At 37.9% G+C, this 27,717-nt stretch overlaps 1 protein-coding gene across 2 annotated transcripts in view; it reads right to left on the reverse strand.

Annotated features, from left to right (window-relative positions):
• Positions 1 to 351: 351 nt before the first annotated feature.
• The window catches only part of LOC121513415 (F-actin-uncapping protein LRRC16A-like), a 129,305-nt gene continuing 101,939 nt past the window's right edge, over positions 352 to 27,717 (reverse strand). For both annotated transcript variants that reach the window (XM_041793161.1, XM_041793162.1), the window contains exons 21-38: positions 25,497 to 25,669; positions 22,725 to 22,793; positions 17,822 to 17,915; positions 17,615 to 17,713; positions 17,299 to 17,427; positions 17,082 to 17,213; positions 15,488 to 15,663; positions 15,239 to 15,326; positions 14,817 to 14,957; positions 11,923 to 11,989; positions 11,512 to 11,732; positions 11,284 to 11,393; positions 10,915 to 11,136; positions 10,584 to 10,794; positions 6,702 to 6,738; positions 6,130 to 6,405; positions 5,841 to 5,981; positions 352 to 3,628 (exon numbers count right to left, since the gene is read on the reverse strand). In XM_041793161.1, coding sequence (XP_041649095.1) covers positions 3,450 to 3,628; positions 5,841 to 5,981; positions 6,130 to 6,405; positions 6,702 to 6,738; positions 10,584 to 10,794; positions 10,915 to 11,136; positions 11,284 to 11,393; positions 11,512 to 11,732; positions 11,923 to 11,989; positions 14,817 to 14,957; positions 15,239 to 15,326; positions 15,488 to 15,663; positions 17,082 to 17,213; positions 17,299 to 17,427; positions 17,615 to 17,713; positions 17,822 to 17,915; positions 22,725 to 22,793; positions 25,497 to 25,669 — 2,565 coding nt within the window. In that variant the 3' untranslated portion in view covers positions 352 to 3,449. The remainder of the gene's footprint in view (positions 3,629 to 5,840; positions 5,982 to 6,129; positions 6,406 to 6,701; positions 6,739 to 10,583; positions 10,795 to 10,914; positions 11,137 to 11,283; positions 11,394 to 11,511; positions 11,733 to 11,922; positions 11,990 to 14,816; positions 14,958 to 15,238; positions 15,327 to 15,487; positions 15,664 to 17,081; positions 17,214 to 17,298; positions 17,428 to 17,614; positions 17,714 to 17,821; positions 17,916 to 22,724; positions 22,794 to 25,496; positions 25,670 to 27,717) is intronic.

The raw sequence follows: 27,717 nt of genomic DNA on the forward strand, positions 1-27,717 counted from the left end.
TTGCATCCTGATTCTAAGAATTTAAAAGTGTCTTCTGAGACATTTATAGTACTTGTGAAGAGTTTGCTGGTAGATGCTCATTCATTGTATTTTGTGATACCACAAACCCTTTCAGAGTAATGTTAATGTATCTGAAAGCAAAGCACTTGCACTGAAATTCCCCATCTATGAAACAAACAAACAAAAAAGCAAACAAAAAAAGAGTTAAATTAAATGAAATGTTTGAGTCTCATGTTAAGGCTGTACAAGGATTTTGATACGCCCCATTTTCGGATCTCATATTTGGTCGCAGCATACTGAAGTTTAGAGAACGCTGTTTGAAAGTACTTCCACAAAGAATCAATGCACCAGTTTTGAAGCCTATAAAATCATTTTAATCAATATTAATATCTCCATGAAGAAATGTTGGACACCAGCAGAAACATATTGATCAAACAGGGCACAATGAAACAAATTATGAGAAACATGTCACTTGTATTTATGCCTTTTTTTGCGGCTCAAGAGAAAACAGTCCTGGTTTTGCATCATTCTTTTTTGATGAACATAACATTAAATTGATGAACAAATTAATACAAAGAATTAATTTCTACATTTATAAACACAATGTACATGTGAGAGAAAAACAGGAAAAATGCGACGGCCATTGTTTTTATGTCAAATAAGTTACAAACAAACCCCCTAGTATAGTAGTGTACTTAGTACCAAAACAATAAAGGATTTGTTTTCACATAGGAGTGTGATTTATCACAGTGTGAATGTTACATGTGTGTTTATCACACATAAATATATACACACGCACACTCCTACGTGTTTGAAAGCACATATATACATACAGTACAACTCACATCATGCAGTCACACACATCTAGACTCTAGAGTCCAAACTGTTTTGTTTCCACTTCTTCTGTTTTGTTTCCACTTCTTCAACCGTGTAACATCAGAAAAAAAAATGGACGCTCATTTTCAGGCTAGAACAGAGAAATTACCATCGTCATCAGTCTTTCAAACAGAAACACAGCCAGCTGCTTCTGAAATCCCAGTCCATACTGGTTTTTTTTCTTGCACCCAAAAAATCAGAATAGAGCACCTAGTAGTAGAAGGATTTTATTCTGTGCCCTGGAATATTTTCAAAATAAAAGACATGTTTGAGTTTTGGGCCTGACATTGTGAGCCAAAGCAGCAGTTGACATCAGACCTGCAGGAACAGTGTTATTCCCATGACTTTATTAGTGACAAAGAAGTGGAATGATTTTCTAATCCTACAAAAAGACATCCAAGGACATCGTAGAAAAGGTGCACCAGTAAGACCTTTGGTCCTGACTTTAATTTATTTCTCCTTCATTAAAGTAGGTATGCCCCTTTCACACTGCACATAGAGAACAACATTCAGAGCAGATTTTCAGCTCAAGAATTTCAGTTCAGCTACATAGATGAAGAAAAGTAATTCCACTGTTACTGATGTGCTAAATATTAGTTTGATGGATACATTGTTCAGTCTGATGGAACTGATGGGAAAATTTAAGCTCTATACCTTAAAAGTCATCAGTTAACTGATACTTATTGTAGGTCTGCAAGTATTGTTTTTAAAGAGATTAGAAAACATTGCATTATGATTGGGTATTAATTTGTTTGACGGTTTCACATATCCACTGAATGAGATATATCTCATTATGGCCGCAGGTGAGGCAGGTCAGCCCAGACATCTCTCTTCCCAGCAACATTTTCCAGCTCTTCCTGAGGGATTCTGAGGTGTTCACAAACCAGATGAGATATATAATCTCTCCAAGGGGTCCTGGGTCTACCCAGGGGTCTCAGGGAAGCTTCAGGCCTTCACTTTAGATTAAAATACACATTTTGTACCTGTCTTCATGACTGACATGCTGTCATTGCAGCAGTGTGAAAAGGGCATTCCTTAATCTGTAGATGATAATAAGAGGAATCAGCCTATATTGTTGTTGTGCAGCATCAAGACCTAAAAATGCTACACACAGAATACTGCTACCTTCAGTTTACGTTCCCTTCAGGTTGTGCATTATTCATTTTTTAACTAAAGCATTAGTTTGGCTTTTTAACATGTCCTCTTATGCAGAAAACTGGATTTAAAAGCCCTGAAAGTTGAGTCTTTAGGCTCAGGAGAAAGAGTGATTGAAGGCTGGAGTTCCCTCAGTGTCCCGCTTTGAAACAAAGAACAAGCTGAAGAGGTTTCTGTCTGATTCTGGATTAAATCAGCTCCTGAAATTGGCAGCATTGGACCTTCCAGAGTATCCATGACAGTCCTCTTTTATGCGAGTCGTTTGCCTTCATTGGACTGTAAGCACACCAGGGGAAGACTGAAACACTTGGAGAATCTGTCTGTCTTCAAGAGCAGCTCAGAGTGTCTTCAGAGACAAATACTGATATAAAGTTAATCTGACATCTTTGGAAGTACTGGCTTAAAATTAAACTGTTTTAACAAGTAACATCAGTGTTTATAGTGGCACTCTGTATTGTTCTATGTAATGACAGACACAAACTCAGGCAGCGTGCAAAAGTCATCTGTGGTTTAAAGGTTTCATATGATAAAAGTGGAATCACAGACGACGGTGTTGGTTAACAGTGCTGAAGCCTTATCGATTGATTATCAGTTAAGTGTACTAATGTCCTCTAAACGCAACACGTCATACGGTCACTCCTACTCCTTCATGCAGATCCAAACATGAGTAAAGTCAGGCGGTTTGATAAAGTTTCCAGGTCATCTCCTCTGTGGTATTACTGTAAGAAAAGCTACATTAAATATAAGTTTGTGATTCATGGCGGTGGGCTGAAAGTCTCAGCTGAACCTGTGTTTTCCTGTAAGCAAATAAGAGATTGCATAATGGATTTAGTTAGGAGGAAAGTTGCACAGAAATAGAAAAATCTCTACAAAAATACTGACAGAAAAGAATGTCATTGGGTCTTGGTCTGCTTTGAGTTCAAGTACAGTACAGTGATCCTAGTTTTATTGTTATTATTGTGTGTTTGGTCCCTGGGAAACAAGCTACTGAAACAAATAATAAGATGAAAGGTTATTTAGATTTGCCAAAGTAGTTTCACAGTCTCTTGCTCTGTCTTTAACCACATACATCTGCTGTTTTCTGAAAGCCTCATGCCTCTTTTTATGTGAAAGTTTATTATTACAGAGACATGATGTTCTCAGCTGACAGGAACATGAAGTAGAAAAAGCTGTTAGTGAAAAGGAAGCTCTTAGGTTTGGTTTACTTGGTGGTATAATATGAAATTAATCAAAGATATTTCTGTCACCGATAACCAAATTTGACATGGTGTATAACCTGATACTACAGCATGTCTTCCTGCGAACCAAACGAATTATAATTGAGGTCTGACAGGACTGACCTCAAATATAATGAAAACTTGTTGATCATATACTTCCCCTTAAGTTAATTAGGAAACTTATCAACAAATGTGTCTCACTCATAACAAAATAAAGTCTTTGTCGGCCTCCTCCCCAGAGTCTGATGACTTCTTTCCAGCTGTTTTGTCCTTGTCCCGGTTTGGAGACCGGTCCTTTTTCTTGAAGGGGCCGTGATCCTCAGAGTTGGTCCGGAGAGGGCTGGGTCTCTGAACAGAGTCTGACACAGACCCCGCCCTCACTGAAAACAAGAGAAAGAAGAGAGAAAAGGATAATGAGTAGAGGAAAATGGAGAGTGTGGACATGCTTAGAACAAAGAGGAGAACAGCAAGAGAGAAAAATCAGAGAATAAGGACAGATTTTTGGTATTTATGGCTTTTAATATGAGGATGTAATGGTTGGCTCATATTCAATTGCAAACTTATATTTGGCTTGAAAATAAAATAGAAAACAGTTTGAAAAGGATAGAATACCAACTTCTCTGTCTCTAAAGATCAGATTTACAGGACAAAAGAGCTACTCTGCAACCTTGACAAGATTAAGCTATTATTGGCTGATATGAGCACATGCAGACTACTTTTACTGTAGAAAACAAGTGGTTTAAAATGTTCCTTTCTATCTTCCAAATACTTGGATACATAATATGATCACAAAAATGGGTCCTATTCCACACTGCTACTTGAGTCTGATTATCTCTAGCAGGAGTAGAAAAGACCGAACATCCTGTGTGAACTTCTACTAAATGACTCTACCACCCCAATCAGGCCTGCCCACAGAAATGACTGGGCCCCTGACAAACCTAGTGAATGGGTCCTCCACATAACTGGGGAGAACCTTCTCTGCTAATTTTTTTCCACACTGAAGTCATTTTTCTGCTTTTTAAGGCCTTTTCCCACTATTTCTGCCCATTTTTTACACTTCTAACCCATGTCTGCCACTTCCCGCCTATTTTCTTTTTGCCTCTGTTAATCCATTTTTGCAACTTTTTCAAACCTTTTCACCAATTTTCCACACCTCAAAATCTAATTTCACCACCTTAACTGCTCATTTTTGCCACTTCTTAACCCCTTTTACCACTTTTTTCTACCCATTTTGCCACTTTTCTTCTTCTTTTTGACTCTATTAATCCATTATGTCACTTTTAACCCATTTTGCCACTGTGAAACCACTTAAGTCTCATTGCACTACTCTTCTACCATTTAGCTTCTTTAAACCCACAGTTGATACCTTATAATGCAATTTCACCACCTTTCCTGCCAATGTTGCCACTTAAAACCACTTTTGACACCCCATAAAATTATTTCACCACCTTTTCTATCCATTGTTGCAACTTTGAAGCCTTTATGCCACTTTCTAACCCCTTTTCAAAAGTTTTTCTGCTCCTCTCTGCCTCTGTTAACCCATTTTTGCCATTTTCGTCACTTATGTCTATTTTTTCTACTTGAAATCAATTTTCACTCATAGTTGCGTCCATTTTTGCCACTTTAAAACCCATTTTTGCCATGTTTTGCTTTAATAGAAGTGCTAATAATTCAGGTAGAAAATTGAAACATGGTTATCAAAGCTTAACTTTACAATGGAACATGATTTTGCTGACACCCATGGATACTCATTTAGCAGGGCTCCAGAAACCTCTTCCCTTTATCCTCTGTGTGGGCGGCCTTGACCCTAACCCCTTTGTAATGAGATGACTTTTCTCTCAAACATGCATCAGAATGTATGGGATTTTTCACTGATAGATTTGCAAATTTTCTGTGGAATTCCCAAAAATAATGCTAATTTCCATCCTGAATTTGTTAATTTTGTGGAAAAGTTCATGACTTTTCCTAAATACCCCTTTACTAGAAAGTAAAACTATACTTAAGCATGGAAAAAAAACATCATTTCATAAGTCCAAATATGCGAATGAAGCCATTTTTCTATCTCCTGTAAAATTTTTGTAATGCAATGGTTGAAAGATTTTACTGTTTGCATTGTGCAGACAGGAGATAGTCCCTTAGGTAACACAAACACGTTTGAACTTCCACAGAGGATCCAAAAAGAAAATGATAAATCAACATAGACGTAGCAAATGTTTAAAAAATGAATTTCCCTTAGAGCAAAAATGATGCCATTAACAATGATCAGGAGCTGACAGGAACCCAAGAGTGACACTGATAACATACCGTAAAGAAGGAGGAAAACATCAGAGAGGAGGATGTAAAAACATCAAAGAACAATCTCAAAGCTTCCTGTCTGTTACATAATACATGACAGACTGAGGGGATGGAAGAATTGTGACCTGAATCTATCAGTGTGTGGTACAGTAGGTGTGACAGATATCAGCCTCCACGGGAACAATGAATCACATCAACAACATTGAATAGCATTTCCAGAGGACATAAAAAAGAAATGCAAGAGGTTTTAGTGTGGCACAAAAACCCTTTTCTTTGCAGACAGAGTTTGTGACCCACCGTCCTGAGAGGTTTTGTTTGCTGACTGCAGACCGCTCTGTCCATTTTTCTCTTTTTCTGACTGCACCCTCTTCAGCGTAGGAGGAAGAGCTGCAATTTTTGGAGACACGCTGCCACTGCTGGGAAAGTCTGGACCCTCATCTGTCAGGAAAACAAGTAGAAAACACAAACACTTGAACGCATAAAATGTGTTGAGTAACGTGTCAAAAAACCTATGGTTCTATCAAAAGAGCTATAATTTTGTTCACCTGGTCAAGGATCTAAATATATTGGATAGCTCATACAGTACCAATGCTCCTGGTGCTGCTGCTGCTGGTACTCCTTGGTTTCTGAGGGATTGTGGGTCGTGCAGCCAGTGCAGGTTTTGCCCCCTGTGGTACTGGTGGTTTGGGACTTAGTGGCCCCCCAGGGGGAGTAGAGGATGATGAAGCCCTGACACGAGGAGCCGGTTCAGGCTTGGTCTCAACACGAGGAGGGGTCCTCTCTGGAGAACCAGAAGGAGGTTCCGATTTATGTATTGAGCCACCAGGAGACCTGCTCTCTGCGACAGGGGGCTGGGCCTTGGCTGCATATGCAGAAAAGACAGATAAAAGTCTGTTTTAGGATAGACTTATAAGACTGTTTTAAGGCAGAAAAGACAGAAGTCTGTTTTAAGACCATGCATGCACAGAATGATATTTTTACTGAATGTCCTCTATGAACCCTGTAACTAAACTGGGATCTTCACGTGAACCTACTCATACAAAAAATTTGTCTAAATTAATTCACAGTTAGCTTGACAGCATTACACTTTTTTCACATTTTTATTTGCCTCTTGATCACAGCTGTTAAGTTCCAATCTTAACAGCTTGAACAGCTTACCTGTTGCATTGCTGTCAGGCCTGTCAGGGCTGGAAGACTGGAAGAGACACAAAGACAAAATATTCAATCACTGTGAGCTTTGAGGCAGAACATTATCAACTGCAATTTCATTTTTTTTATTTTCACAACCCCCTTCCCTCTCAAATGAAATATTACTTACACTGTGTACAGAAATATAAAATGATAATTGGTAAAACATTGATACTATACTATACTGAACTGACAAAAAAGGACAACTCAATAAATGATAAACAGAGTCGCTGTTTTTAGAAAATGATGGTCCCTTTCTTTCCTCAGGCATCTGAACTTTATGCATAACATGGTTGAAACCAATCAAATCCTTGTTTTTTAATCACCAAAGCCTTCTTATACCCTTTATAGAAACAACTGAACCAGAGATGTATCAATGACCATACCAGTGTTTCAGTGTTTTTTTGTGATGGCTATCCCATAATCATTTTCTTTTATAACTGATCATAAAAACAATTAGAAGTAGTCCAACAGGTCAAATCTTCCATCTATCTATCAATCTAATAATTAATCTTTTCTCAGAATCAGTTGTTAATTGTGCTAAATGTCAGCATTAAACTGATGAAACAAAACATAAACATCTGATACTGATATCAGCCCATGACCTCATACTGTGTTGATGACCAATGTCTAAAGGGCTGATACTGGCCAACGCTGATGTTAAATCAATTCTTACATTACTGAAGAAAACATCATTACCCTTTAAAAATATATTGCTTGCATTCAAGTGAGGATATTGTTTGTTATAAGGTTTTATTCACATGTGACATATCATAAAAGACCTACTTATTCTGTATTTTTGCATATATTTGGGTATCTCAACTCAACTTTCTTTGTATACATAAAAACATGCAGACAAAACTGCTTAACAAAGAACAGTAGAAAGGTGAAGAGTAAGAGCAGAGTAAAAATGTAGAGAAATATAGAGAGTAGAAAAGAGCAACAGGGCAATTAAGAATGAGGAGAAAAATACAAACAAATAAAATTAATGTAGTAAAGACTCTGAAATAACAAAAAATCAGGAAAAAAGTTACACTAAATAAAAGCTACAGAAAAAACAATAATAAAAAAGATAAATATTTAACAGTAAAATTACCCCATGTTAAAATCTGGATCAAAATGATCTGTTTTCAGCTTTCCTTTAAAAAATCAAGAGAGCTCACTATCTTGATGTCCAGTGGGAGTGAATTCTAAAGTTTTGGGGCATAAATACAGAAATCTTTCTCCCCAGAGTATCTAGAGTTTCCACCAACCTACAAAATGTAAACTAAGCCAATTCAGTCCTTTCTTTGTGGCCTGCCTATGTTTAACAAACACGAAATCCTACTGCCCATTCAAAATCTTTGCTCTGTGTGACACCAGGATGGGAGTCATTATAATATTATCTGTCCCTCACCTGATATCTCCATAACCTTGTGAAGCAGATGAATACGGCAGTTTCCTTGTTTCTCACTGGCGAATCCATCTTGCAAAGCTCCTGTCTGAACTGTTTGGGCCCGGTTAGAAAGTTTCAGGACCAATCAGTGACACGGGGCAGTACTTTCAGGGGCACCAGAGTCGTTACGTTAGCAAGCAGCAACAAGAGGCCAGTGTGATTATGGCGGAAGAGCTGAGCTGCTGAAGCGCCAGTTTTATCAGGACTTGACAACATTTCTTCGTTAAAAGAAGAACAAAGAACGAGAGTTGTTTCCTTTAAAAAACAACAAAAGTCGTGTACTGATATGTCTGCAGTCACCATGGTTCGTGTTATTCCTCAGTAGCTGTGCACGCACACCTTGGTCGCGGCTACATCATGTGTTTTGTTGCTTTGATTGGCCCGTAAAGATATGACAGAATGTTCATCTAATCACACTCCGAGTTATTTTTCAAATCCTCTGCCCTTTCCCAAACGCTTAGTATTGAAGGTGTTCCAGATGGATGTGGGAAACAAATCCATCTGGCGTGCCAGGTTAATATCTCCTTCCATGGCCCATGGATACCCACAACTGTAGTAGTGTCACACCCCATGGAAGAGCGTGGTGAGTTTAGAGGGAACATTTGTATTAAAAACACACACCAAAACCAAGCTTTCTGAGAGACACTGTTTAAAACCAGTTTGAACAGGGCCTAAAACGTCCTCTGGTGCTTGAACTATATCATACTTCGACCACAGATGTTTTACTTAGACCACACATGACGGTATTCAAAGCCGGAAAAGGGGTATGATATGTCACCTTTAAATCAATGAAGAAATGCAGGTCTGTGATACTGAATACTCATGTCACACTGCAGAGCCAAAGCTGAACAGAAGGGGGCACCTTTGTGTTAGAAGAGGCTTGATATAAACATCACACTACCCATCTGGTGTTAATGACCCCGTCTCCTCAACAGCCGACCATTTCACCTGTATGCACACATACACACACACCTGGGATCCAGCCAGAGCGAGCAGATGGCAGGAGAAGCTTTAGTGTCACTGATACGAGGTCAGAAAAAACCTTAATGCTTCAAACACCATAAACCTCTTACTGCACATCCATGTGCACAAACACACCAACAGATCACAGGGCTGTTACTAGACAGGGACGCTGTGTAGAAGCACACCTACAGGTGCCAACGCCACCTTACACTTCACAGATGCACACAGATACACACACAAACAGATTTCCCCCTCATTAAACTCAGAGGGGTTTTTATTATTTGTCATCCTACAGAGAGGGGTTCTGTTGAATCTTATTTAAATTCATTTCTAATAAAAGGAAAACTCTTTTTTAAAGAAAATAATAAAGGTGAATTTAGATGATGACAGAAATTGCACTTTAGCCCTCTTCTGCTCATTTCCTGTTCACACTTTCATCTCTGCTGTTGACACTTTCCTCCTCCTCCTTCACCTCCTCTCACCTTGCAGTCTGGCAGAAAAAAATTTTGGTTGTTTGTGTTTTAATGCCAACATGCTGACAGGCACACTAGCCTGAAGATAAAAACAAGTCATCTCATCTTTGCATCCCTGTGTGTGTGACTGAGAGTGAGAGGTCCTTCTCATTTAGTGTGTTAAATATCACAGCGCTGACAAGCGTAGAGTGAACATCTACAGTGCCTTGAGGCCAAAACAAAATAAAAAATGTCCTCATTAAAACATGCTGGTCTCACTGCAGCAGGGCTTAGCAGACATACAGCAATATATTTTAATTTACTCTGTTTATTCATGATAAGGAGTAACATCCACTTATTCAAGGTGTCATGAAGATAACAGGACTGAATTTTCTATAAAAAGAAATTAATTTCTAAAGATCTTGAGAAAAAGACTGATATTGACTTGCCATTGTGGAAAACCAACATTAAAATCCTGAGCTAATGGGCTTTCATTACAGAAATGACAAAAAGAACAAACAAGATAACTCTTGATCATACCAAAATTGAGTAAAATAAAATCTGTGCAGTACAGAAGTGTTTCAGCACTATAACACTTAACCATCAGCCTTATGCACATTTAACACTTAAAGTGTGGTGGTCATTTTATTCCTGGTCAGTCTTAAGTTTAATCATGTAGCCACCTCCTGTACTGTTGTGTGGATCTTTGTATATTAGTTTACTGTCTCTGTATAGTATAGTTCTTATTTTTCATGATAGGCATTCTTGATGTACATTTTTTTATGTATACCATCAACCTGCCAGGGTCTATGTATGGAAGTTAACCTATGACTACAACCTGGCACATTTACATGTCAATATTCACTCATGTACAACGTCCCCGTAATAAATAAATAAATAATTAAATAAAGTTTTAAGCCCAACTTTTCTCTTATCTTTTTGTTCCTTTCTATGAATCAATAAGGATGATCTTATCTTAAAATTATAAGTGAGTGTCCTCACCTTGTGAGCTCTCCTCTCCTGCTTGGCTTTCATCTCTGCCAACAGGCCACTTCCCATCATTTGTAAGCCTGGGTACCGTCGGCCCCCCTGAGGGCTTCCTCGGCCATCTGAACTGTCCCAGGGCTCGTCGATGGAGTCGGGCGTCCTCAGCTCCTCTGAGCGGTCTGAGCTGCTGCTGTAGTCTGTGTGCTGTGAGCGGATGGAGGCATCTCTGCAGCAAAAACACAATGTATTAGCGACTCAGTGGAACCTGGGATTACTTAATCATTTAAGCAAATTCAATAATAGTTTATTGTTCCATAGCAGAAAAGTATTTGTGTTTCAGATGTACCTGGACTTCGGCTCAGGTGCTGGACTCTTGACTGCCACCTTTGGCGAGGAGGGTTCCTCAGGGATTGTGGAGGACTGTGTCAAGGTTATAGGCTGGTTCTTTTCTGACTTTTCTGATTTGTCTGATTTATCTGATTTGGAGGAACGTTTGATAAGGTTGAGAAATCCTCCTTTACTCTTCTTCTTCTCTCCATCCTGAGATTCTGAACTCTTCAGCGAGCGTCTAACAGGATAGAAAACAAAATGAAAATGGACAAAAGTACGAAACATGAAACTTGATTGAATAAAAAGGAAAATATTAGGGTATGCTTTGTATATTTCTACTTTAAATAGAAACGAGAAAGCTCACAAAAATTAACTTATAACTCACTTAGAATCCATCTTTGTGACTTTTGTTGAGAAGAACTCATCAACACCTTCATCCACCCTTCCCATGAGGCCATTCTGCTCCCCATCCAGAGATGGAGTACTGTTTAATTGCTGAAAGAGAAGTTCAGGAATCATGCCATATTTTCAGAGGCTTTAATTTCATGTCATTTTTAAATAGCATTGAAGTTTTCTTTTTTTTATAAAAACCAGTGTCTTAAACCGGACTCACAGGTACTTTGCTGGAGTGAATTTTCTTGTTCCGTCGGGGTCGTAGTTTGGTGAAGTGCTGCAGCTTTTTTTCCTCCTCCGAGGGAAGCTCCATCATTCCCCCTGATGAACGCTGCTCCAGTTTTGGCAAGATGTGAGATGGAGAAGGTGGAGTTCTGGATGAAGAGTCCTCTACATGGATAGGGATGTCCTCCAGGGCCTTGTCCAGGTCAAACTCCATCTCTGCAGAAGGAAATACAATAAACATGTAAGCATAATATTTTCTGTAAAAAGGAGAAAGTCACATCAGTAGTTTAAAGTTACTCATACAAATACATTTTAGAGCATTATACAGAGCATAAAAATAATATTTAATATTTAATATTCCGACAACACAATTTTAGATATTGATAAAATTCAACAAACTGCTTACCAAAGGCACGAGACACGGGTCGAAGCATTCTGCTATGAATGCTCTTCCTTTTGGATTTAGGCGTCATCTGAAGAAAAGCAGATGATTGGAAATGATTTGTGGTTCATGGCCTAAGTATTCGTCTATATAACTGTCTTTTGGATCTTTTTAGATTTGCTTAAAATTACATTTAATTACATTTAACTAGCTAAAAATATTATGTTTGGACAAATAATCAAGCTTGAGCTAAGCTTGTTCAATTTCAAACAAAATACAATTTAACTTTGGAGCTGTTGGGTTCTGTCTCTGCATCAGCCAGAAAAAAACCTTACCCTATCCATTAAAATATTCTACTAATTTATGACTCAACTTCCTGTGCTCAGGACATCAAAGTTGCTTTCATTGCATTCAAAATTGGCATGCAATTTTAGAGAAAAACATGAGTATTTACATTTGATCTTCTCTTCTTTGGGCTATTTTTAATCAAATTCAGTTTTGTTAAAAAATCATATTCTGTGCTCTGTCTCTACATGGGGCTGTTGTGAGGACTATTTATACTATATGGACAAAAGTATTTGGCCACACCTGTTAATTACAGAATTTAGGGGTTTCAATCAGACCCTTTGCCACAAGTGTATGAAATGAAGCACCTAGCCATGCAGTCTACATTGGCGAACATTTCTGAAACAAAATGTGCTGTTCTGAAGAGTTCAGTGACTTCAGGCATGGTACTGTGATGGGTGCCACCTTCGTAATATGACTGTTCATTAAATTTCAGTTTGGTCCATATTCTACTATCACTCTGGGGTCTGATGTTTATAGAGTAAATGTCTCTCTAACAGTCTAATGATAACATCAGAACTATTGGAGTTAAATGGTAAAAAAAACAAAAAAAATCTATCACTAAATCATGTCTTTATCCTAACAATACACAAAAAGTTTATGTAGTGTTGGATGTATTGATCTACTCCTCCATGCTCCTCTCTCTCCCTCATCTCTCCCTCATACGCTGCTGTCTGTCTGTGTCATATCGGATCTGTATGCTAAATTCAGACGCGTATTGTCTAGTTAACCAAACAGCAGCAGTTACAATATTAGTGAAGAGAAAGAGAAAGCTGTGCGCCTGGCATGCACACACCTCTCTCACCTTGTCATCACAAAGTTTTCCTTTCTAACCGCCAGCTGTAGCAAGTAGGGGAACGGGGAGGGAGGCAGAGGGCAGGAGGCAGGAAGGAGGGGGAGTGGGATATAATGCTATAGGTTCAGCAGACTTGTTATTCTCTGCTACTCTGCATAACTGGTTGAAACTGCTTCACCATGCTAATGTATTGTGCTCTCAGGCATGAGTACGACAGTGCACATTTCCCACAGAACTCTCATGTCCGTAACTTTTTGTGTAGTTTAAAGAGACGAGTCGTACCAGTGTATTTGCATGTCAAATTGCTTTCCTGCTACGCAAAATGCATAAAGGTTGGCAGGTCTGCATTGTGGTCAATGCTATGCTTCCAACTTTGTGTGGGGAAGGCCCTTTTCTATTCCAACATGACGTACTGAAAACCTTTGTTAGCCAGGGTTCCTGTCAAACATCAGTGCCTGACCTCATAAATGCTCTACAGAATGAATGAGCACAAATTCCTACATAAAAACTCCAAAATCTTCCAAGAAGAGTGGAGGCTGTTATGGAAGCAAAAAGGGGGCCAACTCCATATTAAATTACACATATTTGAATACAATGTCACTACAGTCCCTGTTGGTGTTAATGTTCAGACATCCAAATACTTTTGTCCACATAGTTCATCTATTTTGTACTTTTTGATTCTTCCTTGAATGTAAGTTAGACAATCAGGTCTGTAGTTGGTGTCATAAAGAAGCATAAATCTAATTCTGCTGTCTTTGTAAATAGGTGAATACAGTAGCATCCTAACTTGTGGCATTTATGACATATTATTGTGATCCATGTGAACTAAATCTTGATGAAATAAATGACAAAAGCAAATAATATTTTAAAGCATGTGTCATTGAGATGTAAGCATACAGTGCTTTGAGGAGAAAAGCAGTGCAATGTTCAGCAAAATATACTTTTCCAATTGCTGGCATTCAATGGTGTGAACCAGAACTCTGAGGGCAAGTGAGGAGGCGATTAATGACTATATCCTTCCATAATCATATGCATTTTCCGAAAACATCTTCACAATAACTAACAGGGATTAAATATGCTAATTTCAGAGCATTTGTGCTGAAGAAAAGCTGCAGCAGAGCGTGTTGTATCACAGACAACAAGAGAGATGAATGAAGAGAGAGGCAGAGAGACAGTCCAGCAGTACTCACACTGGTGCAGCACAGAGTCTCCATGGAGCAAAGGTTGAAAAAGAAGGTAGAAAAGAGGAAGACAGAATTGAAGAGGAAGATGACAACACAGTAAGGCAAAAAGAGGACAAAATAAATGAGACAGCTGAGAGAGCCAAGCTCTCTTTCAAAGTAAACAAGAGAAAAAAGAAGTCAGTAGAACAAAGAGGGAAAGAAGATGAAACAGACAAGACCATAGAAACAATAACACAGCTCCTGTAAGCATAAGTTACACTGTAGTTACACTCTTCACAAAACAAACATTTAAAACCAATCACAGCTCATCTAAAGACACATACACTTCTGAGTTAATGCTCCTTTCTTTTTCAATCGTTATCTTGTAAGTCCTTCAGAATAAAGCTGCACCATCGTGTATAATGATTTCATTTTTCATGCCTCCCCATAACTGGGCACACTATATTGTATTTGCAACTTAAATGAATCTGACTGTAAATTCAGTCAAAACAATAAGAAAATAACGGTGTAAACATGACTAGAGTGGCCACCGATTTTCATTCAGACGTCTTACCAATTTGGCCTTAATACACACTTTAGCTGTCCAAACATACCATGCATGTCTCCAGATCATCCAGCCTTTCAGCTTCCAATATCTCTGTTGAGGCCCGTTTGGGAATCTTCTCCTCTGGGATGTCCAGATCCACAGACTCCTGCTGCACCAAAGGGCGACCTCGCCGCACCAGGTGGTCAGCCTGTGAGGATGAGAGAGTAGATGACACAGAGGTGTTTTTAAAGCTCCTGTGAGGGACTTTCAGGTGCTGTTGATTTTGGCACCCTTTCAGTTTGTTTAATTACCAGCCAAGTACTCCTCACAACAGCTTTAATATATGATCGGCTTATGCTACAAATGGTACAGAAAATATAATTTTAAAAGGCTTATTCGTACAGAAAAATACCCCAATGCACTCAGTAGTTGGGCCAGAGTTAGCTATAAAGCCTGTTTAACATGTAGCTCTTTTAACTTTAGTCTTACCAGAGTTAGTTGAGAGGTGGACAGAGCCTCCAAGATCTCATCTACAATACGATCTGACAGGAATGACGCCAGACTCAGCTTCACCTCACTGACAGAGAAAAAGCGTGCGCGCACATGCACAAGAGAGAGAGAGTCAGGAAGCAGAACAAAACTGACAGGGTCGATCAGCACATAACGGACCAAAACAAAACCACTAAAATCAATACGTCAAGTACATACACAATATTCAGTTCACACAAACAAACATACCTGATCTTGTTGATAATATCGACCCCAGACTGCTCCAGCAGGGTTTTGGTCACAAAGCTTTTGGGTACCACCATCTTGGTTGAGCTGGCCTTCATCAGCTCTGGACGAAGGTTACTCCTCTTCATCACATGAGGACACAGAGACTCTGCAGCATCAACCATGGACTCCAACAGAGCCTGAAAGGATCAAGTTAGGAGATTGATGAATGTGATCATCTGGTGGTGTGTTTGCTGACTTTTTCAATGAAACGTATTCTTTCTGTCAATAAAGTTAATATTGAAATTCCTGAAGGAGTTTGAACTTAGCACAGAAAGTATGGAAATTTGTGTTTGGTAGATGTTTCCTTGTCGTAACAATACTTCTTTTCAATAAATCTTATACTGGTGAAAAGCCTGTTTGTTTTCCTTTTAATGGTGCCACATTTGTGAGGAACATGCATTTGTGGGATGAGCAGCAGAGCTGATTTTGTGTTTTCTACTCTTTATAGTTTAAGTCTCGTTTTAGTCCATCAAAAGTCTTCACATTTTAGACTTTACTTTTAGTCCAAGCATTTATTCTATTGCCTAAATCTGGCAACTTATCATGATAGTGTGTTCTATGCACTCTGTAAAATCACCTTCTTTCTACAGCAGAGAGGCAGAAGAGATACAACTGCATTGAAATTTGACAGATGTACTAACAGTGGAGAAATATCATGGATTCTGAATGTCTGATGAAAACTAAACATTTTTGTCTAGTTTTAGTCATCTTGACAAAAACTAAACATACTTTTTGTCAGTTCTAGTCATCCAAGTTCTATTTTTGGCCGGTTTCAGTCTAGTCTTTCTCATAGAAAAAAAGGGTGTCACCGAACATTTTTAGTCATAGTTTAGTTGAAGGAATTAACACTGGTTTGATTTTTTTTTGTGGATTGGATAACTCATCGTCATGGACTCATCGCTGAACATAACAGTACTCCACATGTTCAGTTTGGAGATGGTACTAGGGCTCACCCCAATAACAACTTAGTTTTCCAACTTGACGTTTCCCTATCCCACAGGCCCTGTCTAGATCAGTCAAACATGGCATGCAGATTCTTGGAGCAGACACCTACTGACCACTGTAGCAGGGCCTGATCACAGGTCAGCACTTGGGAGTACCAGAAGCTCAAAACATGATTTAATAGAAATAGCAAAATAAGCTGTTTGGCACTGCTGGAGAAGATTTGGCAAGAAGATTTTCATGGGTCCAACCCACATACTCAACTCTGCTGCTCATGCCACAAATACATGTTCCTTAAAATGTGGCACCATTTAAAATGGATATAAGAGGCTTTCCAATTATATTAGATTTATTGCCAAAAAGCATTGTAACATCAAAGAAATAATCTTCCAAACACAAATTTCATTATTTTTTGGGCTAAGTTTATTATGGCTCTTACGGTGTTTTCCTTTTATCACTATTTTTACAAACAACTCACACAGGTATTATGTTTTACTGTGATTCAATCTATTTTATTTTAAACTTCATTACCCCAATCCCCCTTGTTAGATAAGGATCTTTGACCATTAACCTTATATTAACCATCTCCTTTGTTATGTAACTGTTATCATACCTGCAGCTGCTGGTCCATGACCGTCGTCACCTCCCCTGCCATAGACTCCAGCTTCTCTTGGATAGGTCCTGCAGATGAGCTGTTCACCTCCTCTCTGGCTGCTGACCCCAGGTGGTAAAGGTTAGGGAGCAGCTGGGGGACAGAGAGAATAAGCATGGAATCAGATAAGGATGCACAAAAATACTAGTATACTTTATCAAAATGCGTCACTCCTCACTGTTTTTGAGTTTCTGGCATCCTTGATAAGGTTCTCCGCTGCCTTGACATCCTCCAAGATGGCATCTGTCTCCGAGTTCCTCAGAGAGTTCAGGTGGTCCTGCACCTTCACACAAATCCTGTCAATCATCTGAAAACAAAAAACAAGGAGTGAGGATCGGTGTTTGAAATATGAAGCATAATCAGTTTTTTTTTCCTCAATGAGCACAAACTCATACACAGTTACTTTGAGATAAAATGTTAAATTAGTTTGGGTAAAGTTATATCTTCATGTGATATACTTCAGTTTGTGTGCTGGTAAGACACTGTTTACACACCTGTTGTGTGGTTGTGGTAACAATGCCCTGCTGTAGCCGATAAGCCTGCTCCTGCAGGTATTTTCTGGTTTCATGGTTTCTGTACAGATAATTCTCAATCTGATGGGAAAAACAAACATTTACCATCATAGCAATTATGATTGTCATGTATTTTCTACACTAAGCTGTGCTGCAGGCAGTAGGAGCCAATAAGAATTCTTTCTGTACCCTCAGCAAGGCGTCTTCTGTTTTCTCCGGGCTGGCTTTCAGAGCCTGCGAAGCATCAATGATGGGGATGGGCATGAAACGGATGGTGAAGTTCCTAATGGACACACAGCCAGAGGATATCAATACACAAATTACTTCATAGAGACAGGGAGAGAGTCAGGGACATTCATACAAATGCACATAAATTATCTCAGAAAACACATTTTTAGGGGGGGGAACATCAACTAAATGAAAACTATGATTTTGTGTGTGTGTGCCCCATGAAGCCAGCATCAGATCTGGTCCTCAGCTGATCTCACATTAGTCTATTACAGAGCAATGAACTCTCATCATCAAAGAGACTATTGATCTGGAAATAGAGGTCACAACCCAGTGTTAAAATTCATGGTATGATTAAGAAAAAAAGGAATACATTTAGAAGGAAACAAAGAAAAGCAGAGGGATGATGGTCAAGAAGCTGATATGGATGTTGATGATTCCAACCTCAGTTAACAGATTCATGCTCACAGAGACATGGCTGGCATCATGATGAAACAGAAAGATGTATGTGAAGAACCAGCAGGCAGCATGATGCCTGACGGTGATGGTGATGACTAATGAAAGAGTTGACTTCTTCATGAACCTGCTGCTCTCCCTCAAGCTCACAGATATGCTGTGAAAACTGCCAACAATCCCTTTAAACTCCACACTTCTCCAGGCTTATACAGAATTCCCCTCATTAAAAAAGAAAAAAAAAAATCATCACGCTCAGATGTTTTTAGTTTATACGTGCATATGTTGAAAATATATCCTACTTGCAATTACAGCCACGGTTAATCTAAAACACGGACATTTTACCTAGCTGTGCAATAAGCTTTGAAAGTGTGAAAAATTGCTTTTTCCTGTTATACTTCAACCCAATGTGAAGCCCTCCAGTCACTTTTTGTTTATTGATCAGTCTAAAATCATTAATGTTTAAGACAGTGTTTCTCAACTGGTAGGTTGGGACCCATAAGTGGGTCACAAAGCTTTTTTCAGAGGGTCACAAATGTTTGACTGGAAACAAAATGGTTAAAGTCTATGAAGAAGCCTGTAGTGGTCATGTGAGTCCTGAACTGGGACAGGTGACCTGCAAAACTGTTCATCTATGGGTAGAAAATAATATAATTATATAATTTCACAGGTATTGGCACAGGTAAAAAGAAAAAAAAATGCAGGTGGGTGGCACATAACAAAAAAAGAGAACTCTTAGGTTATATGAAAATGATTTCCATTATCTTTACATCTAAATAGGTGAATACTGTAAAGTATAATCAAAATTAGTTCCCTGAAACTCTTGGGTAATTTTGGACACATTTCTCCCTCTGTGTTCGATCTCTGTTTGCTCATATGTGGACTTGTTCTTTGGCAAATACAATGTAAGAGCCGGAGGGGATTACTCTCAAAGTGCTTGAGCCGCACACTGTTGTAAGTTGTGTTTTATTCTTTAACAGTGCAATTCAAATTCAAATTCAAAAACGTTATTACAGACTCTAGGTCCAGAGAATAAAAAAGAACAAAAACCAAACAAAACAATACAAAACACATAAAAAGGACAGAACAATACATGCATGTTACCGTGACGGCACAATAAGTTAATGAATCAGATTCAATATAAGCACAAAAAATAAAATTACACTAAAAACAGGCATCTGTACCAGTGTTTCCATAGTGGAGACATGTATTTACCAGCACTATGTTTGATGTTCTTTAAGGCCAAAATAATTTCATTCCCAGTGGAATCAAGTCGACACATGAATTTATACACAAGATTTCTTAATACAGCATGTAGAGTATTAACTCCTGCACCTACAAACATCTCACTTGCACTGCACCATCTTGGTCTTTTCAGTAGTAATCTCAGAGCATCATTGTAGGCTACTTGTAGCCTCTGCATACTTGATTTCTTATAGTTTGTCCATAAGTGTGCAGTATACAAAGGCATACAATATGCTTTAAACAGAGACAACTTAACAGTATCTGAACAAAAACCAAACCTACGAGCAAGAATGTTTGCTTGTGCATAAATCTTGCAGCATTGTCTGTAGATATCATCATCATCCATCAATTTATCTGCGATAAAATGCCCAAGATATTTAACTTTACTACAGACCTCAAGACTACTGTTAGACAGTTTAAAGACAGGAAAGTTCAACATCTGATCCTCTTTTGTGCGGAAGATCATCACTGAACTCTTCTTGGCATTATATTTCATATCATGTTCAACACCATATACAGAGCAAATAGACAGCAACTGCTGAAGACCAGCACTACTGGGACTAAAAATAACGAGGTCATCAGCATACATCAAATGATTTACCAATGTGTTACCTATTATGCATCCAGACTTACTTACTTACATATGTGGACTTGTTCTTTGGCAAATACAATGTAAGAGCCGGAGGGGATTACTCTCAAAGTGCTTGAGCCGCACACTGTTATAAGTTGTGTTTTATTCTTTAACAGTGCAATGATTGTGCAGCAGCTAAAAAGCACTTTTATTAAAAGTGAGTTGCTGTATGTATACATTGTGTTTAATTGTGGTTCGTGTGGGTTGAGTTGCACTCTGCTATTCATAGCTCCGGGCAGATCTGGGTATTAAATGGGGATATTGCAGGTATTGGGTCAGATTTCAGTTGTGGGCTTTACAGGTGCTTGCAGATGTGGGTTTGCAAAATTGGACCTGTGCAGGACTGTAGTGGACATACACCCATACAATTTCTTTCTCTCTGTTTTGCAATGCTAAGGGTTGAATTTCAAAGTTCTCTTAACATTTAATCTCATGTATCTCTTTTTCTTTACCCTCTGAGACCTATGCTATTTTAACCACTGTGTCTCACCTGGAATTTTTGTCTTATTAAGCTTGTAAAACACCATCCCTGTGGTGCAAAGTCAAGCTCTAAACATTGTTTTGTCACAACAACCTGGGCTTTAAGAATATGTGTGCTGCAGTAGTGTCACTTGGATTTAAAAAAAAAAAGTTATGGGACCATAAAGAGAAAAGAAAAACAGAAAAACAGAATTAAAATGAAAGAATGTTACGTATAACACACAGTAACAAAAATGACTTCGTTTTTGCACAGACTTATAACCAAAAAGTGAAAAAAAATCATTCTGTGACAAAAAGTCTTCAAAATATTGACATTTTTACAAAAAAAGCCCTTGCACTTCTGGTAATCTGAGTCATTATTCAAACCAGTTCCTGTCTGCAGTGACACAGAGAAACACATCACAGCCTCTCTGTGTCTCTCTCTCTCTATTATGAGTCATTCAGACTATCTTTTCCAGTTTTTAAGTGTTTGCACAGGTGCTGTTTGGCAAAACATGACTTTATGTTGGAACAGCCTGCCATCGGTCGTTGCAGCCAAATTACAATGCATTGTGGAATACAAACAGACAACATGGCAGACAGCATTAGCTGCTAGCTGCAGGGATGACTGACAGATCATAAAATGGAAAAAAAAAGACATTCAATATCAGAGTAAATGGTGTGAATTTAATGTTTAAAGACCCTGGAAAGTCATCCAAGATCAAGGCTCACTAAAAAAACGGTCTGTAAGAACTAGCTATTTAACTTTGAATACCACATGTATGTTCTTGTTGTATACAGCAACATAGAGCTCAGTGGGTTTTTAATATAAAAAGCTGTTTTTCCTATGATAACCAGGTAATTCCTAAAGGTCATTGGTCACTTGCTGAAAGTACACAATGGAGCAAAATGTGTATGTTTGTCTTCTTTTTTCAGTCTTATATTATGTACCATCTAAGGTACGAACTGCACCACTTTTTACTGAATAAGTATGAGTGGTTACAAATTTTTGGATGTTTGGATTAATATTTCTCATAAGAGAGGCAGGTAGGCCCTAAGGCTACACCTGTTTAAGACATTGTCAAATAATTGAGAAAATGAGCCAATTTTCACAAAAAGGAACTTAAATAAGAATCTGAACAGTTTATTTTAGGGCTGTCAGAGTTGACAAATTAACCACAAGTAATTATGCGCTTTCAAGCACTCTTGAAAATTGGCATATTTATATATATAACTTGCTAAACCTTTAAATCTATTGAGAAAAAAATGTCAACAGAGAAAGAAACATCAGTGTTGGTAGATATACTTAGATATATTTTGATACTTTTCAATCCACACTGAAATTCCCACTTGTAGTGGATGTTCGTCAGTATTAAAAAGGAGAAAACATATCTGAAGACCAACGTCATCACATGTTGCCACCACTTCCTGACAAAAACAAGAGCACTAGAGACGAGAGGAAATTGACTGAAGGGAATAAAAAGGCACTCACTGACTCTCCCACACTGTACAGAATAGAGATAAGGAGCAAAAAATTTTATTTCAATAATGCATTAGAGAGACTCAGAGGGGAATTTGATAGATGTGTTGCTGGGAGGACATGATAAACAGAGAGAGGACATGAGAGGGGAAAGAAGAGCACGCACAGATAAATCCTGGAAGCAAATTCAGAGAGATGCACACTTTGTTTCATACAAACACGCAGAATACTGAACAGATTAAGATGTATAACAGCAGCAGTCCAAATGTATCACTCATTCAGTTTTTACTTTCACTTTCAGACTATTCTGCTCTCTCATCCTCTCTCTCTCCCTCAGCTTATTTATTCTACCTTTGTTGTTTTATTTCCTGTTTGCCTCCACCGGCTTCCCTTCCTCTCATCCTCTCTCCTTCTCTTCCTGTACAAACACACCTCGAGCTTTCCTCCTGCTCTGCAATGACCAAAATAACATAGAGGGCTGCAAAAGCAAACCACAAATCCAGCCCTTCAGCAGTGCATGTGTACTTAAAGAGACATGACATCTTCAGCATGGAGGCTCACAAGTATTCACATGTACAAACTATGGAGTGACTTACTTCTCCAGAGCAGCTGCAACATCCTGAAGACCCTGAGGGCTGGTATTGTTCTTATCCCAGATCACAGTCCTGCACAAAGAAAAAACAATGTGACACAAGCTGGTTTAAACATATTACTTTAGAAAGAGAAGCTAGAGAAAAAGGTGACACCACAAAAGCACAAAATGATATTTTTTCTTAGAATGTTCTTTAACATGTGAGGAACTTTTGTTTTTCTGTTGATTTCTTGCCCATACAAAGCAGCAGTACATCTTGTGTCTTGTCTTATCCTAAACATGCTTAATTAATATAGTAATATATGCTGATGAAAAATCTAATTCTGCTTTTACATGATCACTTATTATTAATCACTGCAGGTTAAAATTTAAACAGTCGATCAAATGCTAGATGATTTTTGCTTTTAATTGCATTTTCCTTTTTCTCTCTTTTTTAAATACCATTTTATTTTATATACAGTGCTTAAAAAGTTTATTAGACCACCACCCAAAGTAAGGTTTATGCCACAGCTGCATCATGAAGTGCTTTAATGCAGACTCTTTCATTTTCAGTGAGCTCTCCACGTTTTACCATTTTGAACAGGAATGAGGAATTTCAAACTGAATTCACCTTTTAACACCCAGATTTGAGCCGGCTCACTGGGCTTCTCTGAGAAGTCAGAAATTTATCAAGCATAACATTCAACCACTAGAACTAATTTTTCTGTTCAGAAATGCAAGTAAATAACTATAATTTGACATATTATCAAGAAATAATAATGTGCTTTACTATTTTTTCTGTTTTTTTGTACATCAGTAAATTTGAAAATTCATGGATAACAATAATAATTATATTTTAGCATTAAAAGTATTATTTTTGGTTAAAGAACTTCTACATATTATATCAGCCATTGCAGAAACATAAAAAATGATTTTGGTTATTACCAATGCTGTTAATTTAGGGCAGCTGTGGCATAAACCTTATTTTGGGTGGTGGTCTAATAAATTTGTTAAGCACTGTACTTTTAACAGTTAACAGTCCCATAATCCTTTCCTCACTTTTAGACACTGACATGTAAATATAGGATTGTTTAATGTGTTTGTCATGACCTAAACTACTTCCTTGACTTCTGAATTAGTGGATATGAATAAGTGATACATATACAGTGCCGTTAAAAAATACTTGCCCCCTTTCTGATTCCTGATTTTCTTTTGCATGTTTATCGCACTTAAATATTTCGGATCATAATAAGACATCATCCAAAAGACAACCCAAGTAATTTTTTTTTTTTTGAGCCATTCAGAGGTGGACTTGCTGGTATCTTTTGGGTCGTTGGCCTGCTGCATAACCCAAGAGTGCTTTAGCTTGAGGGCATGAACTGATGGCGGGATGTTCGCCTTCAGGATTTTCTGGTAGACAGCAGAATTCATTGTTCCATCAATCACAGCAAGTGGTCCAGGTCCTGAAGCAGCAAAGCAGCCCCAGACCATCACACTGACACCCCCATGTTTGACTGCTGGCATGATATTCTTTTTATCAAATGCTGTGTTATTTTTATGCCAGATGTAGCGGGCTGCACACCTTCCAAAAAGTTCGACTTTTGTCTCGTCAGTCCTTGCAACATCTGGGCCTAACTGCAGTCTAAATTTTTGGTCTGAACATGCCTCAAAGTTCTGCACAGAACTGAATGTTACCTCACAATAAAATAACATGCACATCCAAAGATAGATTAAAAAATATTTGTAGAAGAAGTTTAACTGTATCCAAAAATCTGTAAAAATATGCTGATTGTAAGTGCGTTTTTAATTTTTATTTGGTTTAATTTTGTTATTCAAATGTTGTCCTTCTGTATGCCATCTTATAAACATAAAGCAACTTAAAATATTTTTTGACGTTGTCATTTAAGTTTTTTTAAATATTTTTTTTACAATTCATTTTTTACTTTTTTAGATTCATTTCTATCATTATAATCAGTTATTTATTTATTATTATTATTTTTCTTTTACATCTTTTAATGTTGGAGTACCTAGTTTCCTGTCTCTCTTTTTTTAACTTCAAATTACCGTTGTGTTCAATAGGTTTATAAAACACACAAGGGTAGCAAAGAAGCCAAAAGAAGGTCAAATAGCAACATTTGTTTTGTAAGATTTTCACAATCTATATCATGCACGTTATCCTTTGACCTCTGATCACGTCAGGGTTTAGTTTCCATGTCACTGCTGGTGGCATGTATCTGGTAAGACAGAAACACATGTCTATAAACAAATAGTTTGTGTAGTCAGTAACTAAAACTATGAATTACCTATATACTTATAAACAATTAGAACAATTACAAACTGATCAAAGAAAAATGTATTTACATCTGTACATGTATAGCAATTATCTGTATTAATTTAAGTAAATTATAATAACAGTTTAGGCATGTAAGACCAGAATTTTCCTAGTATTTTTATTCATAAAATAAAAACAGGCTATGTAAAAGATAAAGAGCTAAAAACAGAATTGTTCAACTGCAGTAGACTTGCATTTGAAGTTTAGATTTTATAGGCTTAGAGCTGCTGCTAGTGTGTAGCCTCTTAATACTGCTGTTCATAAATTACTGTCCATGTTTGATATGTTCCTTAAAATCATTTAGAACTATCTGATGAAATTGATAACTGTTTGTGGGAACCCTGATATCAAATAATTTTCCAGGATAGAACAAGAATGTTTATTTTCCTCTCATATTCCATATGTTTTGCATGACTAAAAGATTGGTCAAGTGTTTTCCAGGTGTTTTGGACTGTTGAAACTTACCTGAGTTTGGAGTTGATTTGCAGTGCCTTGGCCAACATCTTAGCTCCCATGTCTCCCATGGCATTCCCGCTGATGTCTAATCTGGTGAGCGAGGAGTTGCTGCCGAGAGCATTCAACACGATGGTCAGGTCGCTCTTTAGTCGGGAGTCAGCAAGGGACAGAGAGGTGAGGGGCTGGAAAAGGAGAGGTGGGTGAATTATGACAGATGTTATCAGAGAACAACAGGTAAGACACAATCTAACAATGACATGCTGTTAAAACCTGGTGTATTTGTAGCAGTGTTAAAGGAAAGTAGGAAAGATGCTGGTGTATCTGTTTCCTGTAGGTGGTTAACAGAGGCAGAGTCAATGAAGTGACCTGCTGATCTCTGGGCATATTTAACTTTTACATCACCAGAAAGCTTAATGAACAGCTCCTATTAGCATTGGTTGGTCATCACTGTAACTTTTAACAAAAGCTTGATGTTTGTTGGTTATTTTGAGAGTATCAATAAACTTTTATGAAGTCCCAGCTTGTTTTCCTGACCAAATGTCTGCCTTGCGTTCCCTCATCTTACAATTTACTAATCAATGTTTGCTTCTTTCACTCACTTGGATTTTTGGCAGACTCACTGCAACTTTGAAAACATTACACACAAAAATGGAGAAAATGGAAAGATTTCCATCTTATTGTGATTACCATGTAAAATATCTAGTTATTCCAATAAAGTCCTGATCAAAATGGCCTTTCTCCCAACATCTCTTGAGGTTACAGTGTTAAGTGATATCTCTCCCTGCCTCTAGGTGCTGGTGATTGAAAAGGGCAAACCCAAATTAAACATTCACCAGAGGAGCAAGTGGAATTGAAGGAGACCAAAATGTCAGAGGTATTATCATTCCAAACTCCACAGGGCAGAATGAAAAATTCAGCACAGGATCAAGTGGATTTCTTTGTGATATGAGAGTGATATGAGGGTTTACAAATGTCCCGCAGCGCCCGTCTGTTCAGCACATCTGAGCTGCTCTGTGATGCGTGTCATTTACACAGCTGGAGACTCGGTAGAGTCCTTACCCCTCAGAAAACAAGCTGCAGCCAAAAGAAGGGGCTCTCTGGCCCAAACAAGAGAAAGACAAGGGGAGTGCCAGTCTTTTAGAGCTTTGATTAATTGATAAAACTATTTAACCCTTTAAATAGCTCTATCAAGATGGAATTCTCATTAGTAATATTCCCAAACACAGGAGAGACAGTTTACATAACTTTCCAGGATTGGGGAGGTCAAAAAATTGCTAACAGTGAATAAATTTTAAAAATATCAGGTGTAATTGAGAATAAAGTCAATTTAGTTTAAGAATTTAAATCTAATAACCTATCTTAAATACATTCAGTGGGCTTCTCAAATTCGTATTCTACTTTCTTTAACATTAAAGAGGATTTTTGACTTGATTGTGGTGTCACCAAGGGTCAAAAGTGCTCCTCTATGAATCTGACATTTTTTCTAGGGATGCTCCAATTGGGTTTTTTGAATGACTGATCACCTTTGAATGAAATCAGAGCTTACTGAAACCAACAGACATTCCTATCACATTTTACATTTTGAGAGCAGTTTGTCAGTCTATCTGCTTTGTAGTGTACTGGGACCTCCAACAGGTGGCAGCATCACCTGTCATCCTTATTCAGTCAAGTCTCAGAACATTAAGGTAAATTATACAATCCATGCAATTATTCCATACTGCTAAGAAAGCAAACCAGATTTCACCTTCAAAAATAGCGTGATGCTTGCAAGTTATTTCAGGTAAACAACTTGAGCATACTGATGCCACACCTGGCAAGCATTGGGAAGCACAATTGGGAACAAGCAAATTCCCAATACAATTAAAGCCACATTTCTCAAACCACTTACAGTGCTTAAGCTCACATCCATTACACATCAGATGACATTATTATTTTCCATTTGAATTGCATTTACTTCAGAATTTCTTCTGAATATTCTTTTTCAGCATATTAAATGATTGTTTGAACTTTTTCTATATAGAATTTTGGAAAACAAGTTCAAAAAGGTCTGTGAAAGACAAGTGGAGGCAAAAAAGGTTAACAGACACCAAAAGTCAGTTTAAACCAAATGTAGACCACTAAAATTGAAGATATCGGCAAACAATGGGAATAAAAAGATGATACAGGAAAATCTACAGGGCAGTTGAAAGTAATAAGCAATGTAATTCTAGAATTAAATAAAAAATACAAA

This window comes from Cheilinus undulatus, linkage group 8 (genome assembly GCF_018320785.1).
Source record: "Cheilinus undulatus linkage group 8, ASM1832078v1, whole genome shotgun sequence".
In the NCBI taxonomy this organism is placed as follows: Eukaryota; Metazoa; Chordata; class Actinopteri; order Labriformes; family Labridae; genus Cheilinus; species Cheilinus undulatus.